The 21,124-nt window shown below is 46.5% G+C and overlaps 1 protein-coding gene across 1 annotated transcript in view; it reads right to left on the bottom strand.

The window, feature by feature from the left end:
• MUC16 (mucin 16, cell surface associated) overlaps positions 1 to 21,124 on the bottom strand; it is a 54,082-nt gene that overhangs the window by 14,489 nt on the left and 18,469 nt on the right. Inside the window, exons 42-62 of the mRNA XM_079961127.1 lie at positions 20,950 to 21,122; positions 20,195 to 20,221; positions 16,574 to 16,722; positions 16,421 to 16,488; positions 16,120 to 16,292; positions 15,781 to 15,807; positions 15,442 to 15,596; positions 15,005 to 15,072; positions 14,652 to 14,871; positions 14,252 to 14,282; positions 13,967 to 14,085; positions 12,561 to 12,631; positions 11,920 to 12,092; positions 10,943 to 10,969; positions 8,922 to 9,070; positions 8,766 to 8,833; positions 8,220 to 8,392; positions 7,751 to 7,777; positions 6,155 to 6,297; positions 3,015 to 3,082; positions 1,678 to 1,850 (exon numbers count right to left, since the gene is read on the bottom strand). Coding sequence (XP_079817253.1) covers positions 1,678 to 1,850; positions 3,015 to 3,082; positions 6,155 to 6,297; positions 7,751 to 7,777; positions 8,220 to 8,392; positions 8,766 to 8,833; positions 8,922 to 9,070; positions 10,943 to 10,969; positions 11,920 to 12,092; positions 12,561 to 12,631; positions 13,967 to 14,085; positions 14,252 to 14,282; positions 14,652 to 14,871; positions 15,005 to 15,072; positions 15,442 to 15,596; positions 15,781 to 15,807; positions 16,120 to 16,292; positions 16,421 to 16,488; positions 16,574 to 16,722; positions 20,195 to 20,221; positions 20,950 to 21,122 — 2,282 coding nt within the window. The remainder of the gene's footprint in view (positions 1 to 1,677; positions 1,851 to 3,014; positions 3,083 to 6,154; positions 6,298 to 7,750; positions 7,778 to 8,219; positions 8,393 to 8,765; positions 8,834 to 8,921; positions 9,071 to 10,942; positions 10,970 to 11,919; positions 12,093 to 12,560; positions 12,632 to 13,966; positions 14,086 to 14,251; positions 14,283 to 14,651; positions 14,872 to 15,004; positions 15,073 to 15,441; positions 15,597 to 15,780; positions 15,808 to 16,119; positions 16,293 to 16,420; positions 16,489 to 16,573; positions 16,723 to 20,194; positions 20,222 to 20,949; positions 21,123 to 21,124) is intronic.

The following is a 21,124-nucleotide window of genomic DNA, read 5'->3' as shown; positions in this document are numbered from 1 at the left end:
GTAAGAAATCACCCTCTGCGTGTTCCCAAAAAAGAGTTACAGGGGACATTGTTCACTGCATTACCCAGCCTCCTCTATTCAAAGGTCCCCGGGAAATATATCCATCTATATAGTCTATGGGACGCAGGTGGCGCTGTGGGTTAAAGCCTCAGCGCCTAGGACTTGCTGATCGAAAGGTCGGCGGTTCGAATCCCTGCGGCGGGGTGCGCTCCCGCTGCTCGGTCCCAGCGCCTGCCAACCTAGCAGTTCGAAAGCACCTCCGGGTGCAAGTAGATAAATAGGGACCGCTTACCAGCGGGAAGGTAAACGGCGTTTCCGTGTGTGGCTCTGGCTCGCCAGAGCAGCGATGTCACGCTGGCCACGTGACCCGGAAGTGTCTCCGGACAGCGCTGGCCCCTGGCCTCTTAAGTGAGATGGGCGCACAACCCCAGAGTCTGTCAAGACTGGCCCGTACGGGCAGGGGTACCTTTACCTTTTTATATAGTCTATAGAATATAGAATATATGGGGGGGAGATCTTGCATCAAGTGAGTTTGCACGCTTTCCTGCTGTCGGATGTGGGAAATTATGGACTCCTGGGGGTTCATTTGCCTCGGCTGCCAAATGGGTGGCTCAGCTGGGATGGCCTTTTGTTATGCTTAGGGCTTATAGCTAAACAAATAAAATTGCTACTCCTGCCCCTTCATGAGGACTAGAGCCATGCTATCTAAAAAAACCCCCAAAGATGTATTCAGGGTCCGTCTTGCAGCCTGCTGGCTGGGGAAGTTTGTTGTGTGTGAAGCCAGGTGTTCTCTCTCTGCTGACCCAGAAGACTCTTCACCTGGAGTCACCTGCCTGGAGGTGGTTGGTAGCTAATGGATTGAGACTGAATCCTGACAAGACAGAAGTACTGTTCTGGGGGGATGACAAGAGTTTTGGCAGGTGTGGGGGACTCTCTGGTCCTCTATGGGGTAACTGTGACCCTAAAGGACCAGGTGTGCAGCCTGGGAGTCATTTTGGACTCACAGCTGTCCATGGAAGTGCAGGTCAATTCTGTGTCCAGGGCAGCTGTCTATCAGCTCCACCTGGTACACAGGATGAGACCCTACCTGTCCTCAGACTGTCTCGCCAGAGTGGTGCATGCTCTAGTTATCTCCCACTTAAACTACTGCAATGTGCTCTATGTGGGGCTACCTTTAAAGGTGACCCGGAAACTACAGCTAATCCAGAATGTGGCAGCTAGACTGGTGACTGGGAGTGGCCGCCAAGACCATATAACACCGGTCCTGAAAGACCTATTTTGGCTCCCAGTACGTTTCTGAGCACAATTCAAAGTGTTGGCGCTGACCTTGAAAGCCCTAAATGGCCTCGGCCCAGTATACAACCATCGTTCAGCCCAGACACTGAGGTCCAGCTCCGAAGGCCTTCTGGTGGTTCCTTCATTGTAAGAAGTGAGGTTATGTGGAACCAGGCAGAGGGCCTTCTTGGTGGTGGCGCCCTCCCTGTGGAACGCCCTCCCATCAGATGTCAAGGAAATAAAAAAACTATCTAACTTTTAGAAGACATCTGAAGGCAGCCCTGTGGAGTTTTTAATGTTTGACGCTTCATTGTGTTTTTATATCTGTTGAAAGCCTCCCAGAATGGCGGGCTATAATTATTATTATTGTTGTTGTTGTTATTATTATTATTAAAAATGCACCATTGACGTAGAGGCTGTCCTTGTCTAGAGTGTAGGGCCGCATCTCGGTGAAGCCATTGGTCATATTTATCAGCTCCCGGTACACCTTCACTCGGTCGAATGGTGGCGCCGTCGCAACTCGCTGGTAGCTGCAGACTGTGTCCACCGCAGTTGCTGTCCCACCATCCGAAGACCTGCAAGATCGAAGGCGCGACGGTCAGTCCCTAAGCAGGCAGGGGTTGAGCACTTTTCCGGCCCGGGGGCTGCATTGCAGGGGCCGCATGACAGAGGCAGAAATGGGCAGGGCAATCGTTGTACCACTGGCCAGCTGCTACCCACAGTCACAGAATCCTCTGCAGGCAAGTAAAGGGCAAGATCAGCAGTCCAGGGCATATCTCTAGCCTGGTGAAAATCAGTCAGCTGGGGAGTGAAGTGAGGGGTGTGGCCTGGGAGAGGGGGTGTGGCCTGGGGAGATGGGTGTGGCCTAGGGAGGGGTGGGTGGCCTAGGGAGAGTTGCCAAGGGCCAGATAGCAAAAGATCTAGAGGGCCAGGCCTGTGGTTCTCAAATCCTACCGTTGATTGCTTTATATTCTTTTTCGTTTTCCTTTATTTCATTTTGGTGCACCACCCTTTGACTGAACAGGAATTTCTTTTCCTGCATCACAGGGGTTGGGCTAGATGACCCTTCCAACTCTACAATTATTATTTCCCCCAGTTTATCTTTTGTATTGCTTTCCAAAAAAATTAACAAATTAATCTGAATTAAATATTTAAAAGTTGCTTTCCCACCCTTCCTTCACGTTTGCCCTTGTTCTTCCTATCTTGCTGCATTATAAAACATATTTTAATCTACTTGTCACTTTATTGTTTAAAATAATTTTTCATTTTAACATTATTATTTTTTAAGTCTTCATCTCATCATTTTCCATTGTGTATATTTCAATCCCTGCCCTTCCTTTTATTAACATATATATGTGTGTGTTTTATTATCATCTCTATTGTCTTTCTCCTCTGTTTCCTTTCTTCCTTTGTCTTCCTCTCTTTTCTTTTTTAATGTTTCTCTCTCTTTCCCTTTTATGATTTAATCTGTTCTAGATGTAGTTTTTACCGTATTGCGAAAAATTTAATAAACATTTCTGAAAAACAACAATAACAACCCTATAACATATTTTCCCCAAAAGCCAACGGAATTACTCTTTGCTTTGCTAAACCAACTCAACAATTCTATGACCCACAGCTAAAGGTTGCAGGACACTGGCGTTGAAATTCATAGGAATGGAAATACTGGTTTATGGCAACATTCGGGTTCAATTCAATAATAGCCACATGGAAGGTTCCGGAATGTCGAGACGTCTTACCATAAAGCCGTAACGTTGCATCCGGAATAGGCGTCTCCAACGCTGCTTTTCCTCAATATTTGGCCCAGCTAAAGGCAGAAAAGAATCTCATATTAGCCCCTCACAATCTGGATAAGGAATTGTTAAATTCTGACTCCGGGGTTGTCTGGCATTTAGCCTGGCCCTTTGGTCCAGGTTTAGGAAAGACAGAATCACACGCTTATTGGGGCATAAGTCCCGTTGACTAGAGTAGAACCAACATTTACTCTCCTTCCTTGGAGGTTTTTAAGCAGAGATTGGATGGCCGTTTGTCAAGGGTGCTTGAGCTGAGATTCCTGCCTTGCAGGGGTTGGACTAGATGTCCCCTGGGGTCCCTTCCAACTCTACAATTCTATGAATCTATGATTCTATGACTAAACCAACTGTACAGATCGTGAAGCTGAGGCTCCAATACTTTGGCCACCTCATGAGAAGAGAAGACTCCCTGGAAAAGACCCTGATGTTGGGAAAGATGGAGGGCCCAAGGAGAAGGGGACGACAGAGGACGAGATGGTGGGACAGTGTTCTTGAAGCTACCAGCATGAGTTTGACCAAACTGCGGGAGACAGTGGAAGACAGGAGTGCCTGGCATGCTCTGGTCCAGGGGGTCACGAAGAGGCTGATATGACTAAATGACTAAACAACAACAACAATTATTGTTGTTGAGAGATAATAAATTAACAGTAACAATAATAGAATAATGATTATTATGAGTAGATTAATGGTAAAAGTACAGTGGTACCTGAGGGACACAGGTAGCGCTGTGGGTTAAACCACAGAGCCTAGGACTTGCCGATCAGAAGGTCGGCGGTTCAAATCCCCGCGACGGGGTGAGCTCCCGTTGCTCGGTCCCTGCTCCTGCCAACCTAGCGGTTCGAAAGCACGTCAAATGCAAGTAGATAAATCGGTACTGCTCCGGCGGGAAGGTAAACGGTGTTTCCATGCGCTGCTCTGGTTCGCCAGAAGCGGCTCAGTCCTGCTGGCCACATGACCCGGAAGCTGGACGCCGGCTCCCTCGGCCAATAAAGCGAGATGAGGGCCACAACCCCAGAGTTGGTCACGACTGGACCGAATGGCCAGGGGTCCCTTTACCTTTACCTCAGGTTACGAATGCTTCAAGTTATGGTTTTTGGGTTAATAACAATTTTAACCGGGAACTGAGTTTTCTGAGCTCTCGGAGGCCTTGCCACTGCCAAGCCCCGACATCCGTAGGGCCTACAGAGGCTCTGCAAGAGCCCCCAGCCAAGCCTCAACATTCACAGGATGCCCAGCAAGTTGCATCCCAGCCCCAAAGTTAGCTAAGGAACACTTACCTAGAGAAGACAAAGAGGAGTGAAGCTGTTAAGAAACAAAGGTGAGCCTGGGCCAAAAAGCCCTTGACCAACCCTTGCCCCACCCCCAGCTGTAGCAAGATGGGGGGCACCTGGCCAGGTAAGCCCACCTACCCTGTGGTGGGGAGGGAGTGGAAAATTTTGGGATTCTGCAAGGGATTTTGGGATTTGTTTTTGTGTATCTGCCCTGTGCCTCTGCCTCTGCTTTGCTCCTTCTTTTGGGGAAATTCTGGGGGACTCTGCCTTCTGCCATTGTTTTGGGGATCATGTGGGGTTTAGGGTTCAGCTACTGGTTGACTGTGTGACTACAGAAATGGATAAAAGTCCCCCATCCAAACTGACTATCATCAGTGCACGCAAGGAAAAAAAATGTTAATTTTTCTTATCTAAAATACTGTCTTATTTATTTTATAGTACAGTACATTGATTATTGCCTTCATTTTATGGATCAATGGTCTCATCAGACAATAAATTTCGTATTAAAATGCTGTTTTAGGGGGTGTTTTTCACCGTCTGGAACGGATCAATCCACTTTCCATTACTTTCAATGGGAAAGTCCGCTTCAGGTTAAGAACGCTTCAGGTTAAGAACGGACTTCTGGAGGAAGAATGGCAGATGAAGATGATAGACTACATGGGATTGGCAGAGATGGCTGGCAGAATCCGGGACCAGGAGAAAGACACAGTGAAGAAGATTGGGAGAAATTTAAAGACTATCTTAACAAATATTGTAAAATTAATAAAGGCTAGAATGACATGGGTTTAAAAATCAATGGTTTTCAGCGGTGTTTATTAAGGAAAAGGAAAAGAAAGATTAAAAACTAACGGGAAATAAGGGAGAGGATTTGCTGATTGGATAATGAAATTACAATACAGAAGGGGGAGGTATGAGGAGGTCGGGGAAATAAGGTTTAAGAAAAAAAAGGGATTGAAATTATACTTGTTTTCTTTTTTGTGTATGTTTGTATGTCTGCAATGTTGTTTGTGTTTATGTGTATTATTGGAAATCTTAATAAATATTACTTTTTTTTAAAAAAAGAACGGACTTCTGGAACTAATTAAGTACTTAACCTGAGGTACCACTGTACTAATACTGGAACGGGCAGCTTAAAATGATATTAAGAATGCTTAATAATAATTATATATTCCATAATAATTAACAGATGATATTGGGCAGTACTCAATGTTGCCCCTATTCAAGGTAGCTCCACCGAAGCTAATATCTATTGACTACCGTAGCTTGGGCCTATTAATTTCAATGAGTCTACTCTTAGAACTTAGATGGAGCCAACCCATTGTTAATTACCAATAATAATTATTACTCTTGTTGCTGGTAGGAATGTGAGGCATAATCTGTCAGCGCATACGTATTCCATCTCATTTATGCACTAATTGATTCCCCTCCCCTGCAAAAAATAAAAACATTCACATTGGAAATTTTGGGAAGGGAGAAAGCAGGTGGATTGTGACCAGCGCATGATAGCTCAGCTGGTTAGAGCATGATGTTGCATGTTCAATCCCCATATGGGACACCTAAACATTAGTGCATTGCAGGGGGGGTGGACTAGATGACTCTAAGGGTCCCTTCCAGTTTTATGATTCTATGACTATCTGCTCAGAAGTCCTGTTGAATTCAATGGGCCTTCTTCCCACGGAAGTGGCGAAAGAACAGAGGTATTTGCTCCTCATTTGCACAACATGCCAGACCATACAAGACTTTGCAAAGACCAAATTTCTCATCCAGACCTACTAATATCCTGTGCCCATGAAGTACAGGGAAAGTGAGACTTACCAAAGTGGTCACAACTCTCTGTGTGGAAGTGAAAGCTTTCGAACTCGGATCCCCCATCTCGGTCTTGTATCTGAGGTTGGTCAGGGTGAAGTTGATCGTGAAGCGTTCACTGGCTGGAGGGTGGGGAGGAGTTGGGACAAGGCCTGCATAACGGAGAAGAAGAAGCCATGATTGACGTAGATGTCTGTCTCCTCAAGAATATTGCTGTCTCCAAGAGCTGAGCTGAAACAGTTTTTTCATGTTGCACCATCATGATCATCACCATCCCTGAAATGCCATAAGCCTGAGACGTGTGTCTGGAGGTCTCGCTGAGGGGGTCTAATAATAATAATAATAATAATAATAATAATAATAATAATACCCCACCCTTCCTGGTTCAAAAACTGGGCTCAGGGCGGCTAGCGGCTAACAACAAGTTTAAAAACTTAATTGTAAAAGCAGCATAAAATACAGTATAAAAACATAAATAACAATAAAATTCAGAAATCAATTTAGGGGAAATCCATCCAATAAGCATTAGATAGTCACCAGGGCTAGCTGCTTGAATTGGTCCTACTTGGGCCAGTGAGGAGACCAGGGGAGAATTAGCTGTGGGATCCCAGAGTGGGGAATCTTCATAAAAGGGGAGAGGGAGGGAAGGAAGGAATGGGAATAAAAGATCAGGCTAAGTTCAAATTGAAGGCCAGGTGGAATAGCTCTGTCTTACAGGCCCTGCGGGAGGAAGTTAAATCCTGCAGGGCCCTGGTCTCATGGGACAGAGCACTGCACCAGGTCGGAGCCATCACTGAGAAGGCCCTGGTGGAGGATAATCTGACTTCCTTAGGGCCCGGGACCTCTAAACTATGATTATTCATGAACCTTAAGGTCCTCTGTGGGGCAGACCAGGAGAGGCGGTCCCGTAAATTCCAAAGGAAAGCAGAGCAAGATGCTTGGCACTTGCTTGACTGAAGGAGTTGCTGGAAGCAGGCTGGCAAGACACCATCCAACAGCCTTAGGGACTGCACTCTGGATTTGTGCAGAGCCCCCCAGATGTCCCACAAGGCAGCAGGTAAGGTCACGAGCAGTGGCGTGGTGTGAGGGAGGATCACAAGGGTGGCTGCCCCGAGGCCGAGATACGTGGCAAAGCAGAAGCGAAGATGTTATACCAACAACTGACAGACCCTATGCAGTGGCGTAGCATGGGGGGCCCCCAGAGGTGGTTGCCCCGGGCGCAAAATTGTTAGGGGCGCAAAATTTCAACACCTGGGGCTGCCTCAATACAGCTGCACACTTCTGTCATTGGGCTTCACTGAAAACGGTTTCTCCATGTAAATCAGGAAGTGACCTCTCCATACTTTTCTTACATCTGTGGCTGAGATCTCCTGGGTGATGCTTGAATGCCCTGGGCACTGGCGACCCACGCTACACCACTGGCCAAAAGGGCTGGAATTTTGCTTTTTTTTAAAGGAAAGCATAGGGTTCAATCTCAAGCATCTCCAGGGCAGGTCTGGGAAATGCCCTTGAGTCTGAAACGCTGGGAAGCTGATGCTAGGGCATTTTTCTATGTTCGGCTGGGATGTGGTTGAGGTGTCGCAGTTCTGTGAATAGCACACTTACTGGGTTGACGAGATGGTTCATGATAACCTGTTGAAGAAGGGAATACTTGTTAGAAGGTGGCAGAGAGCACATTGTTGGGGGAATGTCCCACCCAGGCTAAAAAAATCAGGATGGAGAACAATGTTCTAACACATGTAACCATACACTGCCAGTAAATCACAGCAACACAAGCTGAATTTAAAGAGTAAGCAACTATTTTGGAACATGTTGAAATATTGCTTTGTAATATTGCATTTATATTTGAGGAAGTAAGTCTCTGCGCTTATGGTATATTAATCATTGCAGAAATATTCTGGCCTCTGTGTCATGCTCAGAGGACTCTCTGGCTCTCAGGAGAGCAGAGATCTCTGCCCCAGGCATTTTGAATAAAGAGAAGCTTCAGCTGAGAAACAAGAGTTGTCCTGTGATTTGATTTCCACAAGAACACCTCCACATGCTTCAACCATAACAGCAAGCTTCCACTCCTCACCATTCACGAGGAGGCTGTCCCGGTCCAGGTCGTAGGGCCCCAGCTTGGTGAAGTCCTTTGTCTTGTTGACAATCTCCCGATACATCTGCATCCGGTCAAAAGGGGATGCCATCAAGTCTTTCTGGTAGCTGCAGACGCTGTCCACGCCAGTGTTCTTCCCGTCATCTATGGATCTGGGAATGGAAAGGTTAAAAACTTTAAAACTCTTCCTAAGTGGGATCTCTTCCTCCTCCTTCCAGTTCAACACTTTTGGCCCTCAATTAGATGTCCCAGGAAAGGACCAGTGGTGCTGGTAAGGAGCAGGGACTTTGCTGGAGTGGCACCTCCAAGAGGACAAGGCAGGTCAGACGTTTCAGCACCATGGAAAGCTCCATGTGAGCCACTTGCCCTGCCAGAGATTAAGATGCGTATTGAGGTTTTTTATACAAGGACTGCATTCACAAGCAAGCTTTGTGATATATTTGTTATTTTGCATCTCTTACTTGCTTGATAAAATTTCAAAGACCACCTTTAAAATAATAATAAAGCACCACCCTGCATCCATACCTGAACTCCGAAACGTTGCATCCCATGAACGCAGGTCCAACGCTGCTTGTCCGCACTGCTCGACCCATCTAGGCAGAAAGGAAGGTGCTGTCATTTATTTATTCCTGCCCTTAAAAAGCAGAAGGTGTCTCTTGGGCGGGGGGCGGGGGGGCTTACCAGTGCTGACAGGGCCTTCTCCGTCGCATTGAACACCTTTGACTGGGGAGTGCCCATCTCCGGCTTGTAGATGAGGTTCGTCACGGTGTAGTTCACTGTAAAGTGATCCACTGCTGCCTTTGGAGGCCGAGGAGTGGTGGGCGAGGCAGCTGTAAGGGAGATAACCTGTGAGATCACAGCCTTGCCCCATGTATGCCCCCCAACCTCACCAGTCTGCATTACCAGCACATAATACCCAATCTACACTTGGAAGAAATTCATCTTTGAGTGTAGCGGAAACTACCCTTTGGAACTATCCCCCCTCCGGCCTTCAGAAGAGGTCCAGGAAGGCCGGCGGGGGCCGAAAGGCTTTGCTCCCCACTGCCAGCATTTTAAAAGCAGTCCGCGCTGCGCTTTCCCGCTATCCCGGACTGCTTTTAAAATACTGGCCGTCGGGAGCAAAGACTTTCGCCCACCGCCGGCCTTCAGAAGAGGTCCTGGACCTCTTCTGAAGGCCGGCGGGGGGCAAAAGTCTTTGCTCCCCCCCCGCCTGCCTTCCCGGGATAGCGGAGAAGCGCAGTGCGTTTCTCCGCTATCCCGGACGGCTTTTGAAGGCAGGCGGGGGGGAGCAAAGACTTTCGCCCACTGCCTGCCTTCAGAAGACCTCCGCTGTCCCGGGGGCTTTTAAAATGCTGGGGGTCGGCAGCGAAGCCCTCCTGGCGGGAGGTGGAGAGAAGGGCTTTTCTTCCCACCGCCAGCCTTCAGAACAGCCTTCTGAAGGCTGGCGGTGGGAAGCCCTTGTCCCCCGTTCCCCCCCCCCCAGCCTTCAGAAGAGGTCGGGGGACAGACTGTCCCTGGACCTGGTCTGAAGGCGGTTTCCATAGGAACGCATTGATTGATTTTTCAATGCATTCCTATGGGAAACCGTGCTTCGCAAGAAGAAAAACTCGCAAGAAGAAAAAACTTGCGGAACGAATTAATTTCGTCTTGCGAGGCGCCACTGTGTTTCTGATCCAGCTTCTCAGCGCTGAAATTGGCTATCCATCTAACTGATAGGTCAGAGGTTGCCATGCTTTTTCTTTTTTCCCTTTTTTTTTTCCAGCCCAACATCTAACTCATTTTATATATTTTTTTAACACATCAGTTCCAACAGTCATACAACATATCTTCTTATCTTATACAATATTTTAGACTTCCGCCAACACCTCTGATGATTTTCCGTTCTTTATCACTTATTCTGCATTTCTAAATTTCTATATTACATTTAATTGTCCTTAACTAATAATTCTTTTCATAGTCTTTCTTGTATTATTTCAAATAATCCACATTACAAAACCTCTTGCAGTCCTACAAGCGTAATCTGTTCATCACAATTACTTTTCAAATAGTTCATCTATTTACTCCAGTCTTCTAAGAATCTCTGGTCTTGCAGGTTTTGAATCTTTCCTGTTAATTTATCTAATTCTGCATAGTGGTTGCCACGCTTTTTCAGGGCAGCTTCCTGGCAGTTCCCAAAAACTCATCCCCAGTGCCCCTACTCTGCTATATATATATATATTTACAGCATTGTTCAACACAAGATGAATTAATTAAGTCAACAATGATGCAATGGGTTTGAATAAAAACACTGTGGAGGTCAGGGTGGGAAATCAATCCATGAAACAAAGCTGCTATGTAATTATCTAACCTGAAGATAATTTGAGAAATTTTGGAAACGTAGTAAAAAATAATATTTGCAAAAAAGGAAAAGCATTGTTCAATAGAGCGGTTCTCATGAGGAAGATCATGACACAATAGAACAGTAACAACTGATTGCCCTTTCATTCAGAATTCAAATAAAACTACTCAGTTTCATTCAATGAACTTTACACTTCCTGCACCCCTGTGCCGCCCCCTTCCTTGCCTCTTAGCAACCCCCTAAGCAATCCCATTCTCCCCCGGGGGCAGAACTCCCCACTTTGAGAATCACGGATGCACCACAATTTTGGATTAGCCTGCCCACAACGAATAAAAATTAAGCATTGCAATTATTATGCCCTTACTTGTAGGAAGAGATGCTTCATTGTAACCTGGAAAGAAAAGGAACACTTGTTTAAAGGTAGAATTGGGTTCAGTTGCTTCCACTTTCTAGCATGGACGTTCGCCCACTTTTGTCCTAGGATAGGGCTGGGTCTCTTTATAATCAGGAGTGGCTAATGTTTTTGCATTTTTGGTCCACTTGCAACTAGATGTCTACCAACTCCATCTGGTTCAATGGTTGAGACCATCTGCGCACCATCTCACCAGAGTGGGACATGCTCTGGTTATCTCCCACTTGGGATACTGCAATGTGCTCTCCATGGGGCTACCTCTGAAAGTGACTCGGAAACTACAATTAATCCAGGATGCAGCTGCCAGACTAGTGATTGGGAGCAGTCGCCGTGACCATATAACACCGGTCCTGAAAGACCCTCATTGGCTCCCAGAACGTTTCCGAGCACAATTCAAAGTGTTGGTGCTGGCCTTTAAAGCCCTAAACAGCCTCGGCCTCTGAAGGAGAGTCTCCACCCCCATTGTCCAGCCTGGACACAGAAGTTCAGCTCTGAGGGTCTTCTGGCGGTTCCCTCACTGGGAGGAGTGAAGCTACAGAGAACCAGGCACAGAGTCTTCTTGGTGGTGGAACCCTCCCTGTGAAACACCCTCCCATCAGATATCAAGGACATAAGTAACCATACAACCTTTAGAAGACATCTGAAGGTAGCCTTGTATCAGGAAGTTTTTTTTATGTTTAATGTTTTATTATGTTCCTGTAGATGCTGGAAGTCACGCAGAGTGGCTGGGTGCAAATAATAAAATGAGGAGGAGGAGGAGGAGATGGATGGATGGGGTCTTTCTTTACCTATTTTCTGAATTTGTCAGACTTGGTGGGGCAGATCAGGCCCTGAAACTGGAGGTTAGCAACCCTACTGGCTTATATCCTAAATGTTCTGAGACACAGCAGGCAGATAGAAAATATCGGACGAATCAAAAACCTGGTTACCGTTCACATAGAGGCTGTTTGAGCTCAGATTGTAGGGCCCCATCTTGGTGAAGCCATTGGTCTTGTTCACAATTTCGTGGTACACCGTTACTCGGTCAAAGGGGGAGGAGGGGGATGGAGCCCTATACGCGCAGACGGCATCCATTGCCGTTTCGTCCCCATCTCTCAACGGCCTGGAAGGAAAGGAAGAATGCAAAGAGAAACACTCAGAGTGGACCAGAGGTGATGGAAAAGATGCAATTCCTATTGTCTGGACAACGTAAGCACATGTCAGGGCCTGCCTGGACAATGAGGAGTGGTGGGAGGAGCCAGCCGGGGAACGCTTAACAGTACCTCCAGAGGAGGAAGGCTCAGATCTCACTGAGGAGGGGGAAGATTAGGAGGTGGTGTTGGATACTGAAGGGGCAACAGGGTTTGGTGAGCAGGAGGAGTCTGTGACAGGGAGCAGTTCAGACTCCTGGCTGAAGCAGAGGAGGGGAGTCAAGAGGCTGCAGAAGAACCAGGGAGTCTCTGGCTGTGGCAAGCTCTCTCCAAGAACTCGCAGAATAATGAGGAGGGCAGAACAGAGGCCAGAGGTACCCAGACACAGTTTGAGGAGCCTTAGAGAGTGGGAAGGCAGGGTTGTGTTGGGGAAGGCTGACCTCAGAGCTGTCACCCGGCATCCCTGACAGTTTGGGCCGACGCCTCGGCCACTGGAGATGACTCTGCCAAGCTGAAAGAGAAAAAATACCATTGGTAAACTTTGCTTAAACTTGTTAATATCATTGCTACCAAAAATACCTTGTAGACAGGAGCAATTCCCCCCCCCCAAAAAAAAAAACATGGGAGGTTGGACAGTGGTATTTATTTCTAATACAGTTCATTTAGACTACAAAAAACCCTGCAACATGGGATTGTAGGTGGGGTACCCTCGGGAAAATAGGCTGACTCACAGGCGTTGTGTGATGGGAAGAGCCCAGCTGGGACTTTGGGGAGACAATTTATAATGAGATGGGGAGGGGAATGTTTAAAAGGTTGTTCCCAAAAAGACCAGAGCCATTTCTCTTAGGAATAATTGAGTCAGATGTTTCTAAGAACTATAAGAATTTATTTCTCTATGCAACAACTGCAGCTTGGATTTTATATGCTCAAAAGTGGAGGAAGGGGGCAGTCCCAACAAGGGAGGAATGGCAAATATGATGGAATACACAGAGCTGGTGAGTCTAACCAGCAGAACTGGAGAGCAGTAGGAAAAAGCATTTAAAGAGGATTGGAAAATGTTTGTAGACTATATGAAGAACTTCTGTAAATGGGTCAAAACAATAGCAGGTTTAGAATAAATTCAGCAGTGCAAAATATGTGGAAATAAAATGTGAAAAGACAGAGTGATTATAATAAGGTAAAGGTAAAGGGACCACTGTCCATTAGGTCCAGTTGTGGCCGACTCTGGGGTTGCGGCGCTCATCTCGCTTTATTGGCCGAGGGAGCCGGCGTACAGCTTCCGGGTCATGTGGCCAGCATGACTAAGCCACTTCTGGCGAACCAGAGCAGCGCAAGGAAACGCTGTTTACCTTCCCGCCGGAGCGGTACCTATTTATCTACTTGCACTTTGACGTGCTTTCGAACTGCTAGGTTGGCAGGAGCAGGGACCGAGCAGCGGGAGGTCACCCCGTCGCCGGGATTCAAACTGCCGACCTTCTGATCGGCAAGTCCTAGGCTCTGTGGTTTAAGCCACAGCGCCACCCGCGTGATTATAATATGCAGCAGTAAAAGATGTTAGAAGGAAGGCATGGAAAGGCAGAAGGGAAGTCAATGTTTTAATTTTAAAATTTTTGATTGTAATGTTGAATGAAAACTGTGATGATGAAGCCATGTGAATAAAAGTTTAAAAGAGAGAGAGGAGAGCCCAAGTGGGCAGGGGTCCAGCACAAGGCTGGTCTCTGACACAAACAGAACCCAGAGCTCCTAGGCACCTTTGAGGAGCAACATTCCAGCAGATACACTAACTACGTCAACCCAAAAGGATCACAAACAATTATCAACAACTGGATCAGAACCGGACTCTTACCACCGTGGTGAGAGCTTTTTCTGTGGCATTGAAGACCTTCGAATGCGGAATTCCCATCTCCGACTTGTATTTGAGGTTGGTGACAGTGTAATTGACGGTGAAGTGCTCAATTGCCCGGGCTGGAATAAAGCGGAGACGGAGGCAGTCTTAGGCAAGAGGGAGAAAATTCAGCTTGGCTCTCATTTCAGTGCAGAACTAACAGGTTTGCACTTCATTCCCATTAGAACCATTATCAAGACATCCATATGCCTCTTGTAAGGATTCTACAGCCTTTCGTAGTTCTACTTACATGGTTCCAGAGGGACTTCATGATATCCTGGGGGGGGAAAGAGAAGAGGTGATAGTTTGTGGAGAGAAAAAGAAGACATTGAAGCATTTTTCTCTAAGGCAAAACCGGCAGGAAAATAGTCATGATTCTCCCTCCCCTCTGCCCTGCAGCTCTCCATATTGGGATTGGTGCCTCCTTGTACTGTATTTTTTGCTCTATAGGACACACTTTTTCCCCTCCAAAAATTAAGGGGAAATGTGTGTGCGTCCTATAGAGCGAATGCAGACTGCGCAGCTAAGCCCAAAGCCAGAACAGGGAGACGGAGCCCTGCAGAGGCTGCAAAGGCTGCCCCCGAAGTCAGAACAGCGAGACGGGACCCTCAGGACACCTGCACTGTAACTACGACACAAACCACACGGAGAAATAAGGGATGTACATTAAATCCTTAAGAAACACTTGGTTACCGTTGACGTAGAGGCTGTATCTTTCCATGCTGTAGGGAACCATCTTGGTGAAACCGCTGGTCTGGTTGAGGATCTCATGGTACACCTTCACCCGGTCAAAGGTGGGCGCGGTGGAGTCGTTGCGGTAAGTGCAGACGGCGTCCATTCCGGTTTCAGCCCCATCTCTCACCGGTCTGGGAAAAGAAAGAGAGAATTTGGGATGCAGGACTGACCACAAAGGTGGAAAACAGAGGAGGGAGGAAGTCACTCTTGCCAGAGTGAGAAAGGACCAGAGGATATATGTCTCAGCATTTGAGGAAGGCTTACCTGAGCTGAGTCACTTCGCATCCCAGGTACGCCGGGCCAATGCTGCTCTTCCGAAGAATTCTTCCAAACTGAAGAAGGAAGGAAACATTGAATTGGTGAAATCATCAGGATCACCCCCGACACATCCCAACCCAGTCTCACAAGTAGATGGGAATCAGACTTAATAATAAATTATAATAATTTATAATTAATCGTGGGAAGAAGGTTTTGTCGGCATAGTATGTAATGAATTTTAACAATCTTTAACTACTGTAGTGTTGATTTTTGTGCACAGGCATGGTCCTCACAATAAACGGATTTGTACTTGTACTTGTACTTATTGGAAACTTTAATAAATATCATTAAAAAAAAAAGGAAACATTGAATTGGTGAAATCATCAGGATCACCGACGACAAATCCCATGCCAGTCTCACAAGCAGATAGGGATCAGACTTACCAGCATGGTGAGCGCTTTCTCTGTAGCGTTGAAGGCCTTTGAGTTGGGAGTTCCCATTTCTGGCTTGTATCTGAGGTTGGTTACGGTACAGTTGAGGGTGAAGCGTTCAAGTGTTGGGACTGGGGTTGGGGTTTGTGTTGGCGTTGGCAGAGTGGCTGCAAGTGGAAGCATAGGAGGTACATTGTGTGATGGGATTGTGAGACACAGTAAAGCAATCAACAAAAGCGTGTTAAAATTTATGCTCTTCCACTGAGGCATGGCCATTGCTGACACCCTCATTTTAGTCGTTCCCTTGAGTTTGTCATGAGCACAATTTATGGATAATGATATGGTACTTACTTGATGCAACAGGAACTTCTCTGTAACCTAGGACAAAGAAAGACATGCTGGTTTATGACTGGACCAAGACAGCGGTGTTTCAGTTGTAGACACTTGAAAAGGGTTCAATCCAGACTTCCTCTTGAGTATAATCCTCCTTAGGGGAGGCTACCCCCCTCCATTCCCCCCTCTTTCCGCCTATGAAACATGAAATCGCTGTTTAGAGAGCTCTCAGTTCTGGAGTGAGAGGCCTCATCTCTCAGGAAATCATGAAAAGAAAACTGAGCTGTCTATTTTTGTACTATGACACAAACCCCACATAAGGCATGCACACGAGATGATTAGGAAACACCTGTTTACCATTGACATAGAGGCTGTATCTTTCCATGCTGTAGGGAACCATCTTGGTGAAACCGCTGGTCTGGTTGACGATCTCGTGGTACACCTTCACCCGGTCAAAGGCGGGCGTGGTGGAGTCGTTGCGGTAAGTGCAGACGGCGTCCATTCCGGTTTCATCCCCATCACTCACAGGTCTGGGAGGAAAGAGAGAGAGGTTGAGTAGAATTATGAGCAGTTGGAACGGTTGGGCGAGACAGGATCATTCGTGTCTGTTCAAGGGATGATCAGAGCTAAAAGGTTCCCGTGTTTGAGGATGGCTGACCTGAGCTGAGTCACTTTGCATCCCACATATGACGGGCCAATGCTGCTGTTGCGGAGAATTCTTCCCAGCTGAAAAATGAAGGAGGCATTGAGTACATCAAATCGATTGAAGCGTGACAAGCCATTCTCACAAGTGGGCAGGAATTGGACTTACCAGCGTGGTGAGAGCTTTCTCTGTAGCGTTGAAGGCCTTTGAATTGGGCGTCCCCATTTCTGGGTTATACCTGAGGTTGGTTACTGTCCAGTTGACGGTGAAGGGTTCAACTGCCAGGGCTGGGGTTGGTGTCAGGGCTGGTGGAGGGGCTACCACAGGAAATGAAATAAATGGATCAGGCAGAGGCTAGTGGCTCATCGCAAAATAACAACCAATCAATTTAAATGTGTTTGGTCAACACTATTGCCTTCCTGGATCAACACTATTTTTCCTGGATCAACACTATTTTGGTCAACACTATTGCCTTTCCCCTTCATGGATCACTGCCTTGCCGTGGCGAAGGGGCTTGAAGAACTCAGAGAAGCTATGAACTATGCCGAGCAGGGCACCCAAGATGAACAGGTCATAGTGGAGAGTTTTGACCAAACGTGATCCACCTGGAGGAGGAACCGGCAAGCCACTCCAGTATCCCTGCCAAGAAAACTCCATGGACAAAGACAACAGGCATATAAAAGTTATGACGCTGGAAGATGAGCCCCTCAGGTCGGAAGGCGTCCAACATGCTACTGGGGAAGAGCGGAGGGCAAGTACAAGTAGATCCAGAGCTGATGAAGCGGCTGGGCCAAAGCCGAAAGGACGCTCAGTTGCGGATATGCCTGGAAGCGAAAGGAAAGTCCAATGCTGTAAAGAAAAATATTGCATAGGAACCTGGAATGTAAGAACCATGAACATGGGTAAGTTGGAGGTGGTCAAAAATGAGATGGCAAGAATAAATATTGACATCCTGGGCATCAGTGAACTAAAATGGACGGGAATGGGTGAATTCAGTTCGGATGACCATCATATCTACTACTGTGGGCAAGAAACCCATAAAAGAAATGGAGTGGCCCTCATAGTCAACAAAAGAGTGGCAAAAGCTGTACTGGGATGCAATCTCAAAAATGATAGAATGATCTCGATACGAATCCAAGGCAGACCTTTTAACATCACAGTAATCCAAGTTTATGCACCAACTACTGGTGCTGAAGAAACTGAAATTGACCAATTCTATGAAGACTTACAACACCTTATAGAAGTGACACCAAAGAAGGATGTTCTTCTCATTATAGGGGATTGGAATGCTAAAGTAGGGAGTCAAGAGATAAAAGGAACAACTGGCAAGTTTGGCCTTGGAGATCAAAACGAAGCAGGGCAAAGGCTAATAGAGTTCTGTCAAGAGAACAAGCTGGTCATCACAAACACGCTGTTCCAACAACACAAGAGACGACTCTACACATGGACATCACCAGATGGGCAGCATCGAAATCAGATTGATTATATTCTCTGCAGCCAAAGATGGAGAAGCTCTATACAGTCAGCAAAAACAAGACCTGGAGCTGACTGTGGCTCAGATCATCAGCTTCTTATAGCAAAATTCAAGCTTAAACTGAAGAAAGTAGGAAAAACCACTGGGCCGGTAAGATACAATCTAAGTCAAATCCCTTATGAATACACAGTGGAAGTGAGGAACAGGTTTAAGGATTTAGATTTGGTGGACAGAGTGCCTGAAGAACTATGGATGGAGGCTCGTAACATTACACAGGAGGCAGCAACAAAAACCATCCCAATGAAAAGGAAATGCAAGAAAGCAAAGTGGCTGTCCAATGAGGCCTTACAAATAGCGGGGGAGAGAAGGCAAGCAAAATGCAAGGGAGATCGTGAAACATACAGGAAATTGAATGCAGATTTCCAAAGAATAGCAAGGAGAGACAAGAAGACCTTCTTAAACAAGCAATGCAAAGAAATAGAGGAAAGCAATAGAATGGGAAGAACCAGAGATCTGTTCAAGAAAATTGGAGATATGAAAGGAACATTTCGTACAAAGATTTCCATAATAAAGGACAAAAGTGGAAAGGACCTAACAGAAGCAGAAGACATCAAGAAGAGGTGGCAAGAATACACAGAGGAATTATACCAGAAAGAAACGGATGTCTCATATACCCCAGGTAGTGTGGTTGCTGACCTTGAGCCAGACATCCTGGAGAGTGAAGTCAAATGGGCCTTAGAAAGCACTGCAAATAACAAGGCCAGTGGAAGTGATGGTATTCCAGCTGAACTATTTAAAATTTTAAAAGATGATGCTGTTAAGGTGCTACACTCAATATGCCAGCAAGTTTGGAAAACTCAGCAGTGGCCAGAAGATTGGAGAAGATCAGTCTACATCCCAATCCCAAAGAAGGGCAGTGCCAAAGAATGCTCCAACTATCGCACAATTGCACTAATTTATCACGCTAGCAAGGTTATGCTTAAAATTCTACAAGGAAGGCTCAAGCAGTATGTGGACCGAGAACTCCCAGAAGTGCAAGCTGGATTTAGAAGAGGCAGAGGAACCAGAGACCAAATTGCAAACATGCGCTGGATTATGGAGAAAGCTAGAGAGTTCCAGAAAGACATTTACTTCTGCTTCATTGACTATGCAAAAGCCTTTGACTGTGTCAACCATGGCAAACTATGGCAAGTTCTTAAAGAAATGGGAGTGCCTGATCACCTCATCTGTCTCCTGAGAAATCTATATGTGGGACAAGAAGCTACAGTTAGAACTGGATATGGAACAACTGACTGGTTCAAAATTGGGAAAGGAGTACGACAAGGCTGCATTTTGTCTCCCTGCTTATTTAACTTATATGCAGAATTCATCATGCGAAAGGCTGGGCTGGATGAATCCCTAGCCGGAATTAAGATTGCCGGAAGAAATATCAACAACCTCAGATATGCAGATGACACAACCTTGATGGCAGAAAGTGAGGAGGAATTAAAGAACCTTTTATTGAGGGTGAAAGAGGAGAGTGCAAAATATGGTCTGAAGCTCAACATCAAAAAAACGAAGATCATGGCTACTGGTCCCATCACCTCCTGGCAAATAGAAGGGGAAGAAATGGAGGCAGTGAGAGATTTTACTTTCTTGGGCTCCATGATCACTGCAGATGGTGACAGCAGCCATGAAATTAAAAGACGCCTGCTTCTTGGGAGAAGGGCAATGACAGGCCTAGACAGCATCTTGAGAAGTAGAGACATCACCTTGCCAACAAAGGTCCGTATAGTTAAAGCTATGGTTTTCCCAGTAGTGATGTATGGAAGTGAGAGCTGGACCATAAAGAAGGCTGATTGCCGAAGAATTGATGCTTTTGAATTATGGTGCTGGAGGAGACTCTTGAGAGTCCCATGGACTGCAAGAAGATCAAACCTCTCCATTCTGAAGGAAATCAGCCCTGAGTGCTCACTGGAAGGACAGATTGTGAAGCTGAGGCTCCAGTACTTTGGCCACCTCATGAGAAGAGAAGACTCCCTGGAGAAGACCCTGATGTTGGGAAAGATGGAGGGCACAAGGAGAAGGGAACGACAGAGGACGAGATGGTGGGACAGTGTTTTCGAGGTTACCAGCATGAGTCTGACCAAGCTGCGGGGGGCAGTGGAGGACAGGAGTGCCTGGCGTTCTCTGATCCATGGGGTCACGAAGAGTCGGACACGACTAAACGACTAAACAACAACAACAACAATTGCCTTCCTGTAACTCCTTTCCTTGAGTTTGGTGAAAGGGCCATGAAGAGTTTTTAGAACTTGGAACTTTTAAAGCAAACTTACTTGGTTCATCTGGGACTTCATGATAACCTGGGGAAAATGAAGAAACACAGGTTTATAAATGAGGCAAAACAGTGGTGTTTCAGATGGAGATTCCCGGCAAAAAATACCGCATTTTTTGCTCTATAAGACCCACTTTTTCCCTCCTAAAAAGTAAGGGGAAATGTGTGTACATGTTACGGAGCGAATGCAGGCTGCTCATCTATCCCAGAAGCTAGAACAGCAAGAGGGATTGCTGCTTTCGCTGTGCAGCGATCCCTCTTGCTGTTCTGGCTTCTGAGATTCAAGATTATTTTTTTCTTGTTTTCCTCCTCCAAAAACTAGGTGCATCTTATAGAGCGAAAAATGCGGTAACTGGTTGCATCCAGAATTCCCTTGCGTGGTGTACTGCTCAGAGCGGGGTTGGTGTGTCTCCAATCTGTCTCCCTCTCAACCAGCTCTGTGGGGATTGGGAAAGCTTCTTGAACATGGGCTACGTGGTGAAGTAATAGGGGCAGCACCAGGAAGGAGGCATCCTTCTCAGTTGTTGATGGCCTCTTCCACAATCTATCTCTGCTGCCAGTTCACCTTCCTTCAACTCATAGAGTTTGAAATCCCCCATTTGAAAGCATGTCATTCAGGAGATGGAGCCCTCATCTCTCTGAAAACATTAGACCTGGTGAGGAGACGGGACCCTCAGGACACCTGCACTGTAACTACGACACAAACCACACAAAGATAAGGGATGTACATTAAATCCTTAAGAAACACTTGGTTACCGTTGACGTAGAGGCTGTATCTTTCCATGCTGTAGGGAACCATCTTGGTGAAACCGCTGGTCTGGTTGAGGATCTCATGGTACACCTTCACCCGGTCAAAGGTGGGCGCGGTGGAGTCGTTGCGGTAAGTGCAGACGGCGTCCATTCCGGTTTCAGCCCCGTCTCTCACCGGTCT

This window comes from Podarcis cretensis (genome assembly GCF_951804945.1).
Source record: "Podarcis cretensis genome assembly, chromosome: 18".
NCBI classification, from domain to species: domain Eukaryota; kingdom Metazoa; phylum Chordata; class Lepidosauria; order Squamata; family Lacertidae; genus Podarcis; species Podarcis cretensis.
This window is presented reverse-complemented; position numbering and strand designations above follow the sequence as displayed.